The 16,969-nt window shown below is 34.7% G+C and overlaps 1 protein-coding gene across 1 annotated transcript; it reads left to right on the top strand.

Annotated features, from left to right (window-relative positions):
• Nucleotides 1-2,582: 2,582 nt before the first annotated feature.
• LOC121413088 lies at nt 2,583-7,103 on the top strand. Its single transcript, XM_041605851.1, has 4 exons — nt 2,583-2,666; nt 3,404-3,574; nt 5,783-6,159; nt 6,964-7,103. Exons 1-4 carry the CDS (start codon nt 2,583-2,585, stop codon nt 7,067-7,069), a joined length of 738 nt encoding a protein of 245 aa, XP_041461785.1. The 3' UTR covers nt 7,070-7,103.
• The last annotated feature ends 9,866 nt before the right edge of the window (nt 7,104-16,969 follow it).

The following is a 16,969-nucleotide window of genomic DNA, read 5'->3' as shown; positions in this document are numbered from 1 at the left end:
AAAAAATACTCTGTTTTAATTCCCTGTCTTACCCGAAGTCTTTATTTCCAATTTTAGGGCAGTTCTGGTGAAATATATATTCTGAAATACTTGTTTATACCATATCGACATAATATGTAAATTTATGCAAATTACTTGCTTATTTGCATAGATACAGCGTGTCTCTTTGGATGAATCTTTTTCTTTTGACTCAAGGAATATTTGTTCCAAGTTGGACATTTGTACGCAAAAATGCAGCGTTCAACCTCTTAACAAGTCTACTACATCTTAAAGTGACATAACCCAGCCCGCAACAATATAGGGCTTTCCTTCCCCAGCCCGCGAAGCATTCAGCGTTAGCCTATTGTCTACCATCCGTCGATTAGGTAGAAGTCAAGCATGTTTTTATCCAACCTTTTCTTAATCTTGCGTCAATCATATTTTACGCTTTTGGTTTCATATGAAAGAGGAAAAGATGGATAATGATTTTTTTCCAAATAGATAGCAGTAAAAGCCAGAAAAACTCACTCAGACTTGCAAATTTTATCGTGCAAATGATATTGGTAGCACCATTTTCCATTGTTTTAACTCAGTCATGCATGCGTTATATAAATGTTGAGGTGAATACCACATGAAAGAATTGAAGTCTACTAATCTTTCCATTCATTTCATGGAGAAAATTTATGATTGTAACGGCAAAAATACACTTAATTCCGGTGTCCCTCTTTTCGGGTACGCACTGTACTTTACGTTTTCATTTTTGAATAATTGAAGACCATTAACATTTTTAGTTAAGATTTGTCATAGGTCGGGAGGTAGGGGTTTATTTGATTGTTTATTGAAATGAACCTTTACTTGTTGCTTTTTTCCCCTGTTGGCAAGTACGTATATAATAGAAACAAACGATGATAGAACAAATAACGACAGACACGTCCGTCTAGTAATGCACATAATGTCTAAAATATTACGTTCAAATAATCTTTAGCATCATCTGCAAAAGTATATTTTTACCTCTTCAAACCTTTTTTTACCTTCTAATTATGAAGCGTCTAGGGATAAGCATATAATCATGATAGCCTTGGTTTCGTTTTAATCATGATCATCTTGATTTAAAGCTGTCTTTTTTGTGTGTGTTTTGAAAAAAATAAATCTAGTTACATATTGCAAGGTTTATGACAAAGGCAATTTGTCATTTGAAAATTATTATACAGTCATCAAGATGCATACAATATTTTAAATGACAAACATAAGTACAGTCATTTATTATGTAAAAAACAGCAGATGTTTGATTAGTGCTATCGATGTAAAAAAAAATAATTAAAAACTATCGAAAAAATCATTTGTTTTAGCGCATCCTCTACATTACCCATATGAACCAAAATTTGTTTAGGGTAAAAAGCTCGTTTCATTTGTATTGTTCATGAGCATGGAAAATGAAAACATTTTTTTTTTCTCTCTCTGGTTCGTTTCTTTGCATTTGTTTCATTGAAACTTTACATGTATATGCATTCGTATTTTATGAAATTATGATGTTGTCTAATAATCTTTTGCATAAGGATTTGTAATGAATGTACCTCGGACAATGGCCCGAGAAGTAAAATTTGCGTGTACTGTTCAGTCAAAACTATTAATTTTTAAAGTTTATATTAATTTGCCACTTTGCTTTATTTTTGTGTAATAAAACATAATGTGATAAACACATCCAGAACTGAAGTTGCTTAAGTTGATGGACTCGTCCAACATTAACAATAGTCCTTAGTATAGCAATCATTAATTTCAGTATGTTATTGATGTGGTATTTTTCATGGCGTACGAAATGAAAATTCTGAGTTTTATGCACTGTACTTAAATGAAACAAGCATCTTCAGCACAGAACCCGTCTACATAATGATAAAAATGATAGGCATTTATATAGCGCCATCTATCTAGAAATAATAATAATAATAATAATAATAATAATCTAAGCCGAGGCGCACTGCTAATTATTATAATATTAAATCAGCTTTAGCTAGAGCTACCTTTCAGCGCTCCGTGCGTTTGAGAAATTAATTCTGATCATATTTTGATTTCATTGTTGCCATTGTGTACAATAAAAAAACTAACATTTCTTTCAATGATTTGAGATTAAAGAATTATAAATAAATCTATCAAACCTTAAAAAACTTGCAAGAACATTTTGATGTTAGTAACTCAAATCGCCTACCAAATTATTGTACGATGATAACCAAGCAATTGTTTTATCTGACTAAAATGACTATATATTTCACCTCAACTTTGTATTGTCTATTTTCAGTTAATTATCGGGCCGATACGGATTGTGGAATGTTAGCAATTTGCAAAACGCGATTTCAATTAATATTTTCTATTATGATATCATTTAGTAATATCATGATTACAGCCATACTAGATTTGTGTGCTGTTTCGTGGATGATATTCATGACAAATTTGATGCTAATACTCCCATTTCTGTATACGGATTAATGTACTCTAACCGTGATTTCATCTTCATGTTATTATTATATCAGATTGAGATTCTTAATCTCAGAGAGAATCTCAATGAACGTCCGTCTGCATCACGTGATTTCGCTCAGTTCATTTGTAAGATGAATCATCTGAAGAACCTCAGACTCCGTGGTCAGCATCATAACTTCTACGCAACAGCATCGTCGATGGCATCAACTACAAAGGTAATATATGTTAGGAGGTTTTTACATGTAAAAAAATAGCACTTACAAGCAAACCATACAAGTTCTGATTTTTTTCATGCTCCTCATTCTGTTGCCATTAATTTGTCTAATGGGGCCTCATATAAGACGGAATTGTACATATCTTTACTGAATTGTTATTCTTGTAAATCTCATTTGATTTCTTTAAATGTTTAGGGTATTCAAGTAACACATATCTTATTCAAATTCATTAAAGAGTATTATGAACAATTTATTCAATAGTTAAAATATCAAATCATGTATTGGTTTCATTGGTGCTATTGTGTTCAATAATCCACTTGTAATGAATAAATTTATTTATCTAAACCTAACAACCTTTTAGGAAACAATTTCAATGTTAGTAACTCACAAATCCACCTAGTTAATGTGCTATAACCAAACATTTGTTTCATTTGACTAAAAGGGCTTTATATTTCACCTTAAATTTATATTTTGTATTTTCAGTTTATAATCGGGGCGATACTATAAAAAAAACGGAGAGTGGTATGTTAGCAGTTATGCAAAACGCGATTTCCGTTAATATTTTGTATTATGATATCATTTAGCATGTTTAGTATTACCACGATTACAGTCATACTAGATTGGTGTGTTGTTTCGTGGATGATATTCATGATAAATTTGATGTTAATACCCCCAATTCTGTCTATCAATTAATGTACTGTAATCTTGATTTCTTCTTTACGTTGCTTTTATATCAGATTGACATTCTTCATCACAAAGATAATTTAATTGGCCGTCCGTCTGCATCTCGTGATCTTGCTCAGTTCATCTGTAAGATAAATCATCTGAAGAACCTCTCACTCCACGGTCGTTATGTTGACTTCTACATAACCGTGTCATCAGCATCGTCGATGGCATCAACTACTAAGGTAATATATGGTAGGAGGTTTTTACATGTATAGAAAGTAGCACTTACATGCAAACCATAAAAGTTCTTATTTTTGTTCATGCTCCTCATTCTGTTGCCATTAATTTGTCTAATAGGGCTATGATTAAAATAGTTATGAACACATTTTGATTATCATGCAGATGAGGAAACTGATAAAGTCACCCACTTACAATTGTATTTTGATATATTGCTCTTCATGTAAAACAAAGTTTGATTTGTCTCTAATCGAGGTAAATTGTAATTTTTGTAATGCCATTGTGCTTTGATGTAGAGTCTCTGTACTGTAAAAATAAAAACATGCTTTAATCAAAACCAGAAATTACGAAATGGATAGTGAATTAGGAGCATCGACTATATCGTTTGCATATCGGTATGCTACGCATAGTGTGTTTTGTGGAAAAAAATATATGCAATAAGCTTCTAATTTTAAATCAAATTTTGATGAAATTATCAGTGCTATGGTATTTCTTTTATTTTTCTCTCTTTATTTTCTGTGCAATTATTGGTTCGCTGTTCTTATTCATGAAATAATTTGCAAGACATGTTAGTTTATAAGTGAATTTAGCCTTCAAATTCGAAAGCATATTCTGAATATGAGGTACAGGAAAAGTTACTAGAAATCAATCTTAATGCATTTTTTTAGATTATGATTAAACTGACAATAATACAATCGTAGTAAAGAAAACACTTCATTGATGATTTGTTATGGATGATTATTCATTTTTAGCGTTTTGAATAATTTCTCTCTCTCTTCATTCTCTCCTCCATTGTGTAAATTATATTGTTCATTTTACATGACTTTGTGTATGAATAATTAATCTGTTGTCTTAATTATGTATTTGCACGGCATGTACACAATTTCCATTTATTGACAATGTGTGAATAATTATACTCTCTTATACTCATGCTTATACATTCTCAGCCGAATGATGCGGATGATGATAAATAAATATCATGTTTCCACTAGTATGATGTCTTGTCATCTCTTTGGTTCACTTTATTATTTTTCATCTACTGTAGGATGACTGCAACACGAGCTCATTTTTGAATAATTGAAGACCATTAACATTTTTAGTTAAGATTTGTCATAGGTCGGGAGGTAGGGGTTTATTTAATTGTTTATTGAAATGAACCTTTACTTGTTACTCTTTTCCCCTGTTGGCAAGTACGTATATAATAGAAACAAACGATGATAGAACAAATAACGACAGACACGTCCGTCTAGTAATGCACATAATGTCTAAAATATTACGTTCAAATAATCTTTAGCATCATCTGCAAAAGTATATTTTTACCTCTTCAAACCTTTTTTACCTTCTAATTATGAAGCGTCTAGGGATAAGCATATAATCATGATAGCCTTGGTTTCGTTTTAATCATGATCATCTTGATTTAAAGCTGTCTTTTTTGTGTGTGTTTTGAAAAAAATAAATCTAGTTACATATTGCAAGGTTTATGACAAAGGCAATTTGTCATTTGAAAATTATTATACAGCCATCAAGATGCATACAATATTTTAAATGACAAACATTAGTACAGTCATTTATTATGTAAAAAACAGCAGATGTTTGATTAGTGCTATCGATGTAAAAAAAAAAAAATAATTAAAAACTATCGGAAAAATCATTTGTTTTATCGCATCCTCTACATTACCCATATGAACCAAAATTTGTTTAGGGTAAAAAGCTCGTTTCATTTGTATTGTTCATGAGCATGGAAAATGATAACAAAATTCTTTTTTTTCGAAAGCATATTCTGAATATGAGGTACAGGAAAAGTTACTAGAAATCAATCTTAATGCATTTTTTTAGATTATGATTAAACTGACAATAATACAATCGTAGTAAAGAAAACACTTCATTGATGATTTGTTATGGATGATTATTCCTTTTTAGCGTTTTAAATAACTTCTCTCTCTCTTCATTCTCTCCTCCATTGTGTAAATTATATTGTTCATTTTACATGACTTTGTGTATGAATAATCAATCTGTTGTCTTGATTATGTATTTGCACGGCATGTACACAATTTCCATTTATTGACAATGTGTGAATAATTATACTCTCCTATACTCATGCTTATACATTCTCAGCCGAATGATGCGGATGATGATAAATAAATATCATGTTTCCACTAGTATGATGTCTTGTCATCTCTTTGGTTCACTTTATTATTTTTCATCTACTGTAGGATGACTGCAACACGAGCTCAAATGTGACCGATCTGACCGTTACTGATTATGCACTAGAAAGATCGCAGGATTGTGGTTCGATGTTTGACAATGTGAAGACGATCACCATACAGGTAAGCGGCACAGTCAAATGTGACGTCATCCAGTGGATCCATCTACCAGCAGCGACTGAGTTCACCATTCAAGCATATGAGTATGCCTACGGCCCTACTCCTCTCCAAGATGATCCCACCTCACTACCCAATGCTCTCCACAAGGTCTCATCTCAACTTGTCAAGGTCACATTCAGAGATCTCAACATCGGTAACAATAAGACTAGAGGCATCATTCAAGCTTTCAGATCATCGAACGACCTCAAACATCTGAAGATCCTAAGGTATGATATATTCAGTTTATTTTAATACTCTTTTGGTTCATTGATGATCGCTCATCGGTTGATAAGTACAATCTTTCAAATTTAAATGTTCAGTTATTTATCGTGGGAAATTAATATAGTGCTGAAATTCTAACAAGAACCTCTTGGAACTCTATGGACAATGCCCTATACAAATACAAAATATATGATATAATATCATCCATATGCAGTCGTGTTTAACGTACAATAAATGTTCCCAGTAGAAAAAAAACCCGACTCAAATGCGTCATCTGTATGCCATACTGTGCTTTTCCAAACGTACATAAAAAGCTATGAAAATTAATTCCCCCCTTTTAGTATGTCTGTTTACAATGTGCAACCGCACTAGTATTACACAGTGATGCATAATTTGATATGGTTTGGATCCTACTCGATAATTATGTTCCTACATGAATTACTGGATTTATTGCCTTACATTTCAATTTGTTTCGATGGGCAATGGGCATGCATGGGATAATGCTCTTCTCCACATTAAGAATGACAGCGCCTTCCTTTTACATTTTGTTTGAGTTTGATAACATTTCATTTGATGCAAATCTATTTTCCTTGTAGTTAACAATTTAATCCTTATACCTTAAACGGCAATGAATGATATCAACATATTCTAAGTCCATGTTTAAAGTAAATACAGTTTGGGGTCCGCGTTTGCCGGTGATTTTACTTTCTTTACAGTCGAGCCCGCCCACCACACACCACCCTTTCCCCATATCACATAAAATTCTTTATTCCAACGAATGCGTCTTCTCTCCACGTTAATACTTTTAGATTCATGCGATGTGGGACTAATGAGAGATTAGATCCTTCTAGTATTGATTCCGATGATGAACATAGAATAAAGGTGGAGATAGTACATGGCAAACCAGTTGGGTGAGTCATGTGACCTCGTTTTATGAAACGTGTCGCTTTTCAACATATGTAATTAAGATTTCCTTTACAAAGGAATTATCTAGATGTTTTTTTTGTTTGTTTGTTTCTCATGTGCGAATTTTCTGTCTCATTTTAGCAATGAAATAAGGCGAGCATCAATGTTATTTTTCGAAAGTACAACATATATAATAAAAAATTAATCTAATCCTTGCATTGCGCTATTCCATCTAATCTCCTCTTAATATTCAATATTCTGATAGAGAGTATGCCGTCGTATATTTGTATATTTGTATATTTGTATTGTTGGTCTAGTAGTCTTAAGCAGAGAATTCACATTGTAAATCTGCATTCAGAAGGAGGGGGGGGGGGGGTGTTACACCCACAAATGTAATAATCGCCCACAAATGTAATAACACTTTACCCACAAATGTAATAACGCCCACAAATTTAATAACACTTTACCCACAAATGTAATAATTTTTGATCGCCCACAAATGTAATAATTTTTGATCGCCCACAAATGTAATAACACTTTACCCACAAATGTAATAACGCCCACAAATGTAATAACACTTTACCCACAAATGTAATAATGCACTTTACCTACAAATGTAATAAATTTGAAGTGATTTTTGGCGAATTCGTTCTAAACTAATATCCTATAGTAATGCGTTCATATAGCACAACAATTCAAAGTCTTTTTTCCAGACCCGGTTAATGAAATATTACAGTACAAGTCCAAGTCTTTTTCCAAACCCGGTTTTTCAAAATTATAATATATGTCCAAAGTCTTTTTACCAGACCCGGTTGTTTCAAAATTATAATATACGTCCAAAGTCTTTTTTCCAGACCCGGTTAATTCAAAAATTATTATGCAAGTCCAAAGTCTTCTTTCAGACCCGGTCTTTTCAAAAGTTATAATATACGTCGGTGATGGGTAAAGACAACACTCTAAGCTCAAGCCTTTTAAGTGGGTTTAATTTTGAAGATTGGTCTCAGCTGTAATTTTTTTTGATATTTCTTTATCTTTTAAATAACCGGGTCCAGACGAAAGACTAAGCATAATACTCGTGTTATTCCACAAGAATAAGAATATGGGTCTTTTGTTTTTAGGATTGTTTAAATCATTTTTAAATCACCTGGTCTGGAATACAGACAACGCTCTAAACGTGTGCTTTTCTACATGCATGGTCTTAATTTGGAGGATTGTTGGTTTTTAGATTCGTTGTTGGGGGTTGAGTATTATTGATTTTTTATTCCTGAAATAATTGTGTCCTGAGGAAAGTCGATCTTCAACAATCGGTCTTCATGTTGTTCCACAGTAATTAGATTATTGGGTATTCGTTTTAGAATATTTGTAAAAACTATTTTATGTTTCAAATAGCAACCAAGTCTGGAGAACGGATGTCTGCTTTACCCACGCGTTATTATAATGTTTTGTACGGGTAGTAGTATTATTTAAAAAAGACATATTTTACTGGGTGAAACTTTGGAAATTAGGTCTTAGATTTGAACTTTTTCAATTACCTTTTTTAATAGCCAGGTCTGGAGGAAAGAGTACGTTTAAAAACTTGTGTTATTCCACGAAAATAAGGATATAAGGTCTTATATTAGAATATTTTTTTCGTAACTGTTTTAGGTCTGGAATAAAGACAACACTCTAAACCTCTTTTAAAACAGGTTCTTAGGTTGAAGGTTTGTTTGGTCTTAAACTTTGATTTTTTTTAATTCTTACTATTAGCGGTTTTTTTTCTAAGAAAAAAAATGGTCGGGCTGAAAGACTACGCTATATATCCAGCATTAATAAGATTATGGGGTCTGTTACGATACTGTAACAAATAACAATCAGAAATTGATGTATAAAGTTTAATTTCCTTTTTTTTATTACAGGAAATAATTATACATAAATAAAACAAATAATGATCTTACATAAATCTCTTGAAGTGTCCGATGTAAAATCCCTAAGTGATGATACTATATCCAAGTAATAATCCAAATGATAAAATCCCAGTTGACTGGCGAAAATTCACAATGATGGCGATGATGAAACTGATGTTGAAGTCCGATGAATAATAAGAGTCACTGCAACGAGTTGAAATGTCCGTGAAGACGATGTTGATGATGATTAACAGTCAATTTCAGCAATCCATGGGTTGAAGCGTGTTCATTGAACAGGTTGATGATGTTGATGATCTCGATGAGAACTGATAATTTCTCTCTCAAAATAACTGCAAACAGTTCATTGATGCATAAACTGCTCTGATCTGATCTGGTGAAGTGATCTCCTGCTCTCATATGATGTGATCTCCTGCTCTCATATGATGTGTTACAAGTGATCTAATATGATGTGGTGATCTCCTGCTCTCATATGATGTGATGGTGTGATGATGTGATCTTGAAGAATCCGCCAGCTTTATATAGTTTGCAGCTATTCTTCTAGAACTCACTATTAAGGAAGGTTTCTTTAAAAAAACTTTCTCCTTTCAGGAGCAGTCAAAATCCAGAACACTCTTGAATGACCTCATTGAAATCAAGAGTGTCAATAGCATAGCTAAGCCTATTGTTCCTAATCTCTATTCAGAAATAACAATACAACTCCTTGGCCTTTTAAATAGGCAAGGCCTGCATAATAAAAAGACATTCTTGAATGTTCTTTACAATTCTTGGCTAACCTTAAAGGGAAATAACTAATAGATGAATGTAATTGCTTTTACAATTCTTCTAAAATTATTCTTATATGTAACACCTCCCCCACCGGAGAAAAGAAAGCTTTACCGTAGTAAAGGTTTCTTTAAGATTAATTTTTTCTTTTAACTGTTCAAAGTCATCTTGATAAATCATTTACAGTTATCGTGTACAAAGATATAGTACTTAACGAACATGTTAAAATAAATGAACATCAAAAATGTTTTCTTCAAATGACACACTTGGTCAAAATCATGAATAATTTCACTTTTTATACTCTTGATAGAGCATCAGCAATTACATTATTCTTTCCCTTTATGTGTACAATTTTCAAAGGGAATGGTTGGAGCATTAGGCTCCATCTGTATAGTCTTTGATTCTTTGTTTTGAATTTCTCCAAAAACACAAGAGGATTGTGATCTGTATAGACTGTAATCTCTCCATTGGTTAGATACACCTCAAACTGCTGAAGGGCTAGTACGAGACTCAGGGCCTCTTTTTCAATAGTTGAGTACTTCTTCTGAAATCTATTGAGTTTCTTAGAGAAGTAGCACACTGGTTTTTCGATGCCTTTTTCATCTTCTTGAAGCAATACTGCTCCTACTCCAACATCACATGCATCAATTGCTACTTTGAATGGCTTTGTGAAGTTTGGAGCTGCCAAAATAGGCTCATTCACCAAAATGGCCTTTAATTTCTCAAATGATCTTTGACATTCGTCAGACCAAACATACTTCACTTTTGCCTTCAGCAGGTTTGTCAGAGGACTAACCACTGTACTGAAATTTGGAACAAATTTCCTGTAGAAGCCACTCATACCTAAGAATCTGAGCAATTCTTTCTTAGTTGTGGGAATTGGGAAGTCTAAGATAGCTTGTATCTTGGCTTCTCTTGGTAGCACTTGCCCTTGACCAACCACATGACCAAGATATGTGACCTTTGCCTTGGCAAATTCACTTTTCATCAGATTCACTACTAGATTGGCTTTGTCCAGCCTGTCAAACAGTGCTCGCAAATGATTCAGATGATCATTCCAAGTATCACTGTATACTAGGATGTCGTCTATGTATACGACACAATTGTCAAGTCCGGCAATCACTTGATTTGTCAACCTTTGGAAGGTTGCTGGTGCATTTTTCATTCCAAAAGGTATGACTTTGCATTGAAATAAGCCTTCAGGTGTGACAAAGGCTGATATCTCTTTGGCTCGGTCAGTCAGTGGCACTTGCCAATATCCTTTAAGCAAGTCTATCTTTGTGATATAGGCAGAATTTCCAACCCTATCAATACAATCTTCTAACCTAGGAATTGGATACGAGTCAGTCTTAGTTACTGCATTTACCTTCCGGTAATCAATGCAAAATCTCTAAGAGCCGTCTGGCTTTGGAACCATTACAATGGGAGAACTCCAACTACTCTGACTCGGTTCGATTATGTCATTATCTAACATAAACTGTATTTCCTTATTCACCATTTCCAACTTGCTTGGATTGAGCCTATAAGGATTCTGTTTGATAGGTCTTACATCACCTATGTCTACGTCATGTACAGTTTAAGGTGTACGACCTGGTTTGTCTTTACACACATTTTCATATTCTCTTAACAGGCCAGATATATCATTTCTTTGATCTTCAGGCAGGTGTTTTAATGCCTCATCCATATTTCCTAACATCTCTGAGTTAGACAACTTTACACCACATGGTTCGTTCTTAGATACATCTGTATAAGACAATTCATTATCTGTCTTTTCATAGCATTCTTCTTCATGTACATTTACATGTTTTTCTTCTTCTTTGACCTGTGTTGTACCTACTGGCTGACTAGCCTCTCGCTCAAAGTATTCTTTTAACATGTTTACATGACAAACTCTTTGAGACTTTCTTCGATCAGGGGTACTGATCACATAGTTGACATCATTCAATTTCTTTTTGACTATGTAGGGACCACTAAACCTAGCTTTCAAGGGCTCACCTTGCAAAGGCAACAACACTAATACTTTGTCTCCAGGCTTGAAACTTCGCTCTTTTGCATTTTTGTCAGCTTGAGCTTTCATTTTTCCCTGCGACTCTTTCAAGTGTTCCTTAGCCACATCACAAGCTTTTGAGAGCCTTTCTCTAAACTTTGACACATAGTCTAGAAGGTTTACATCATCATCCTGAACCATAAACCTCTCTTTGATAAGCTTTAGGGGACCCCTAACCTCATGACCATAGACCAATTCAAATGGACTGAAACCTGTGGACTCATTCGGGAATCCCTAGTTGCAAACAGTAGGAATGAGATCCCTTTATCCCAGTCATCGGGATAGTCTTCACAATAAGCCCTAATCATGGTCTTCAAAGTCTGATGATAGCGTTCTAACGCTCCTTGGGACTGTGGGTGATAAGCAGAAGACTTAATCTGCTTTATTCCCAACTCCTTCATAACTTGCTGAAATATTCCTGACATGAAATTTGACCCTTGATCAGATTGAATTTCCTTCGGCAGACCGTACCTAGTGAAAAACTGCACTAACGCCTGCACCACTGTCTTTGCAGTGATACTTCTCAAAGGTATCGCCTCTGGAAACCGTGTAGACAAGTCCATAATCGTCAGGAGAAATCTGTGACCCGACCTCGTTCTGGGTAAGGGTCCGACACAATCAACAAGAACCCTAGTAAAAGGTTCATCAAATGCAGGAATGGGTATCAATGGAGCAGGCTTGATAGAAGGCTGTGCCTTACCAATAATCTGACATGTGTGACATGTCTTACAGAAATGCACAACATCTTTGTGCATGTTAGGCCAATAGAAATGCCTCATAATTCTATCTTCTGTCTTCCGAATACCGACATGACCTGCCATAGGTAACTCATGAGCCATTTTCAGAATATCTGTGCGGTAACAAGGAGGAACTACAACCTGGTGAATTATACACCAATCTTCATCAGCTGGTCTCCGGGGAGGTCTCCATTTCCTCATCAAAATGTCATCTTTGACATAAAAGCACTCAGGAACCTTATCAGCCTCAGCCTCAGAACACGCTTTTTGTAACAAGCTTTTTAATTCTGGGTCTGCCTGTTGTGCCTGTACAAGGGAGGATTTACTAAACAAACTACCATTGTTAGCAACAGAGCCTTCAACACTATCCCCATTCAAATCCTTGAAAAAGGTTTCAGCTAACCAGACATCAGTACTCTCCTTTACATCAGCAGATTCCGCATCATCCTTTTCAGCTCTACGAGTCTGAGACCTAGTAACAACACAATCCGGGAAAATCCCAGGAAAATCTTCCTGCAACAATTCAGTTTCAGCTACCTCAACAGGCTTTTCCGAAACCACTGGAGATGCAACAACTTTATCTCCAGCCAAGTCGTTACCTAACAAGAAATCAACACCTTTCATGGGTAATTCTGGAACGACACCAACAGTCACAGGACCACTAACTAGGTCACACTTTAAGTCGACCTTATGCAAAGGAACCGACATGAAATTTGGGCCAATACCTTGAACTAAGACGTTGGCATTCTCTGAACTCTCCGGAGGAAGAGCCGAATCCCCTGGCACCATCAGGGACTGTGCAGCCCCTGTATCCCTAAGGATCACCACTGACCTACCAGCAGCACCAGTCGAACAAGGGGATACTTCACCATCATGCAAAAAACTTCTAAAAGTTTGATCAACCTGCTTGACTTTATCACCAAATACCAGAGAAACACTCTCAACATCTCGATTGGGCTCTGATGGAACAAACTCCATCGAGGGAACACTTGATTGCTTGACAAAACCCATGTCTTTCTTAACCTTGGTTGGCATTCCAACCAATTTCCAACATGATTCTTTCAAATGTCCCGGTTTATGACAATGAGTACAAATTTTGGAACTACGACTCTCAGACCTTTTGGTTGATTCTGTGCCCCCACTAGCCTGATTCTTGTTAGCGTCTTTGTCCTTGCTTGCATATTTTCCCTCACTAGGTTTACTGTGGGATTCAAATGACCCTTTACCTTTCTTTTTCCAATAATTCTTGAAAGGAGGCCTATCTCCACTACCCTTATGTGTGACCTCAAATTCATCAGCTACTATGGCTGCTTTACTGACTTCAGTAACTCTATGGTCATCTAAGTGAGATTTAATGCCAAAAGGAAGACTCTTTTTGAATTCTTCTAGGAGGACAACTTCCCTAAGGTGAACAAAATCTTTGTCAACTTTCAGTGATCTGTACCACTTATCGAACATCATTTCTTGTTCCCTAGCAAATTCAACATAAGTCTGGCCTGATTGTCTTTGCATGTTCCTAAATTTATGTCTGTACGCTTCTGGTACCAACTCATATGCATTGAGAATTGTTTCTTTTACTGTAGCATAGTCACATGATTGCATTTCAGAGAGCGAAGAATAGACTTTTGCAGCCTTTCCAACGAAAACACTTTGGAGGAGAAGAGTCCAGTATTCCTCAGGCCATTTTAGTCTCTTAGCCACTTTTTCAAATGACACAAAATATGTATCAACTCCCTCTTCATCAAATTTTGGCACAAGGCGAATGTTCTTCGCCACATCAAAGCCTTGGGGAGATTTATCTTTAGTAGAGTTAGTATTTGCATGGGCTAACTCCATTTCTTTCAACTTTAACTGGTACTCCAATCTCATTTTCTCCATTTCAATGTTTTCTCTCATTTTCATTTCCTCCTTTTCAAGGTTTTCTTTCATTTTCATTTCCATCTCAAACTTTGCCAGTTGAATCTGAGCATCATCTGAAACAGTAACAGAAGTTTCAGACTCCTCTGTAAGCTTCATGTGACTAGCTAACAAGTCAATTATCTCTGCCTTCTTTAATCCTGGGGCTAGAGATACACCCAAATGATCACAAACTGTTATCAAATCATCCTTCTTCAGTGACTTCAAATGATCATATGACAATTCTGTCATTGTAAGAAATTCTTCAACATCAAATGTAGCCATAGTGAATATACACAAATACAAGCAAGTAATAACACAGTACAGTATATTCTAGAACTTTCCAAAATGTTTCCAATTCAAATTGGCTTTTGTTTCAAATTGACTTTTGTCTCAAATTGGCTTTCGTTTCCTGAAAAACTGTTTTTAGTTTCAAATTGTCTTATACAAATTTGGTTTTCGACTCCCGGACAACTGGTTTTAATTTCAAATTGGCTTATACAAATTTGGTTTTTGTTTCAAATTGCCTTGGCTTGTACAAATTTGGTTTCCGTTTCCCGGACAAGCCCCCAAAATTATTTGTTACGATACTGCAACAAATAACAATCAGAAATTGATGTATAAAGTTTAATTTCCTTTTTTTTTCAGGAAATAATTATACATAAATAAAACAAATAATGATCTTACATAAATCTCTTGAAGTGTCCGATGTAAAATCCCTAAGTGATGATACTTCCAAATGATAAAATCCCAGTTGACTGGCGAAAATTCACAATGATGGCGATGATGAAACTGATGTTGAAGTCCGATGAATAATAAGAGTCACTGCAACGAGTTGAAATGTCCGTGAAGACGATGTTGATGATGATTAACAGTCAATTTCAGCAATCCATGGGTTGAAGCGTGTTCATTGAACAGGTTGATGATGTTGATGATCTCGATGAGAACTGATAATTTCTCTCTCAAAATAACTTCAAACAGTTCATTGATGCATAAACTGCTCTGATCTGATCTGGTGAAGTGATCTCCTGCTCTCATATGATGTGATCTCCTGCTCTCATATGATGTGTTACAAGTGATCTAATATGATGTGGTGATCTCCTGCTCTCATATGATGTAATGGTGTGATGATGTGATCTTGAAGAATCCGCCAGCTTTATATAGTTTGCAGCTATTCTTCTAGAACTCACTATTAAGGAAGGTTCTAGCATTTTCTTTAAAAAAACTTTCTCCTTTCAGGAGCAGTCAAAATCCAGAACACTCTTGAATGACCTCATTGAAATCAAGAGTGTCAATAGCATAGCTAAGCCTATTGTTCCTAATCTCTATTCAGAAATAACAATACAACTCCTTGGCCTTTTAAATAGGCAAGACCTGCATAATAAAAAGACATTCTTGAATATTCTTTACAATTCTTGGCTAACCTTAAAGGGAAATAACTAATAGATGAATGTAATTGCTTTTACAATTCTTCTAAAATTATTCTTATATGTAACAGGTCTTTATACTGTTTTAAACTGTTATTCATAATGTTTAAATAACAGGTAACCGGGTCTGGAGAAAAGACTACGCTTGATTCTCAATTTACCCTTAGTGCATATATTCACAATATACACCGTATAAGTTGAAACAACAACAAAGACATTAATTCCACCAGTTTTAATTAACTGGGTCTAGAGAAAAGACTAAGCTCGATTCCCATTTTTTCCACAGGAATATCATTATCGTATCTTAGTTTGGACTTATATTATAAATTTTGAAATAACTGGGTCAGGAAAAAGACTTTGGACTTATTAAAATTCTTGAAACAACCGGGTCTGGAAAAAAGACTTTGGATTTATATTATAATTTTTTAAACAACCGGGTCTGGAAAAAAGACTTTGGATTTATATTATAATTTTTAAAACAACCGGGTCTGGAAAAAAAGACTTTGGACTTTTATCACAATTTTTTTAAACAACCGGGTCTGAAAAAAAAGACTTTGGACTTTTATTATATTTTTTAAACAACCGGGTTTGAAAAAAAAGACTTTGGATCTATATTATAATTTTTTAAACAACCGGGTCTGGAAGAAAGACTTTGGACTTGTACTTTGATGTTTTATTAACCCGGTCTGAAAAAAGACTGCACTTTTGTGCTATATGAACGCATTACTATACAGTGCGTATCAAAAAAAGTTTACACTTTGAAAAAGCCCTGGGAATTAAAAAATATGCAACATGTGGGTAATTTTTTCACATATAATCTTGGGTTTGGGTCTCATCTATCCAATGAAAGTAAAAGTTTTGACAGAATGTTACGATTGAGTGAGCACTGTCCATTTTTGTAAAGCTCGCAGAAATCTGTTTGCGCAGAAATGCTTGTTTTCAGGCTGTGTAAAGGGGAAAGGGCGAAATCAAACTTACCCTGCGAAACATTTCTCATACATTTCCCTTGCACTTTTAGTCAATTGAAATAAAACGGATACATTCAAGCATTTTGAAACAATTTTGCCACCCAAATTGAAATTTCAACACTTAGTAAGCACAACATTTACCCTTTTTGTGCCAGCTGGATCTGAGGA

The sequence above is a fragment of the Lytechinus variegatus genome, chromosome 4 (genome assembly GCF_018143015.1).
Source record: "Lytechinus variegatus isolate NC3 chromosome 4, Lvar_3.0, whole genome shotgun sequence".
Lineage (NCBI taxonomy): Eukaryota > Metazoa > Echinodermata > Echinoidea > Temnopleuroida > Toxopneustidae > Lytechinus > Lytechinus variegatus.
This window is presented reverse-complemented; position numbering and strand designations above follow the sequence as displayed.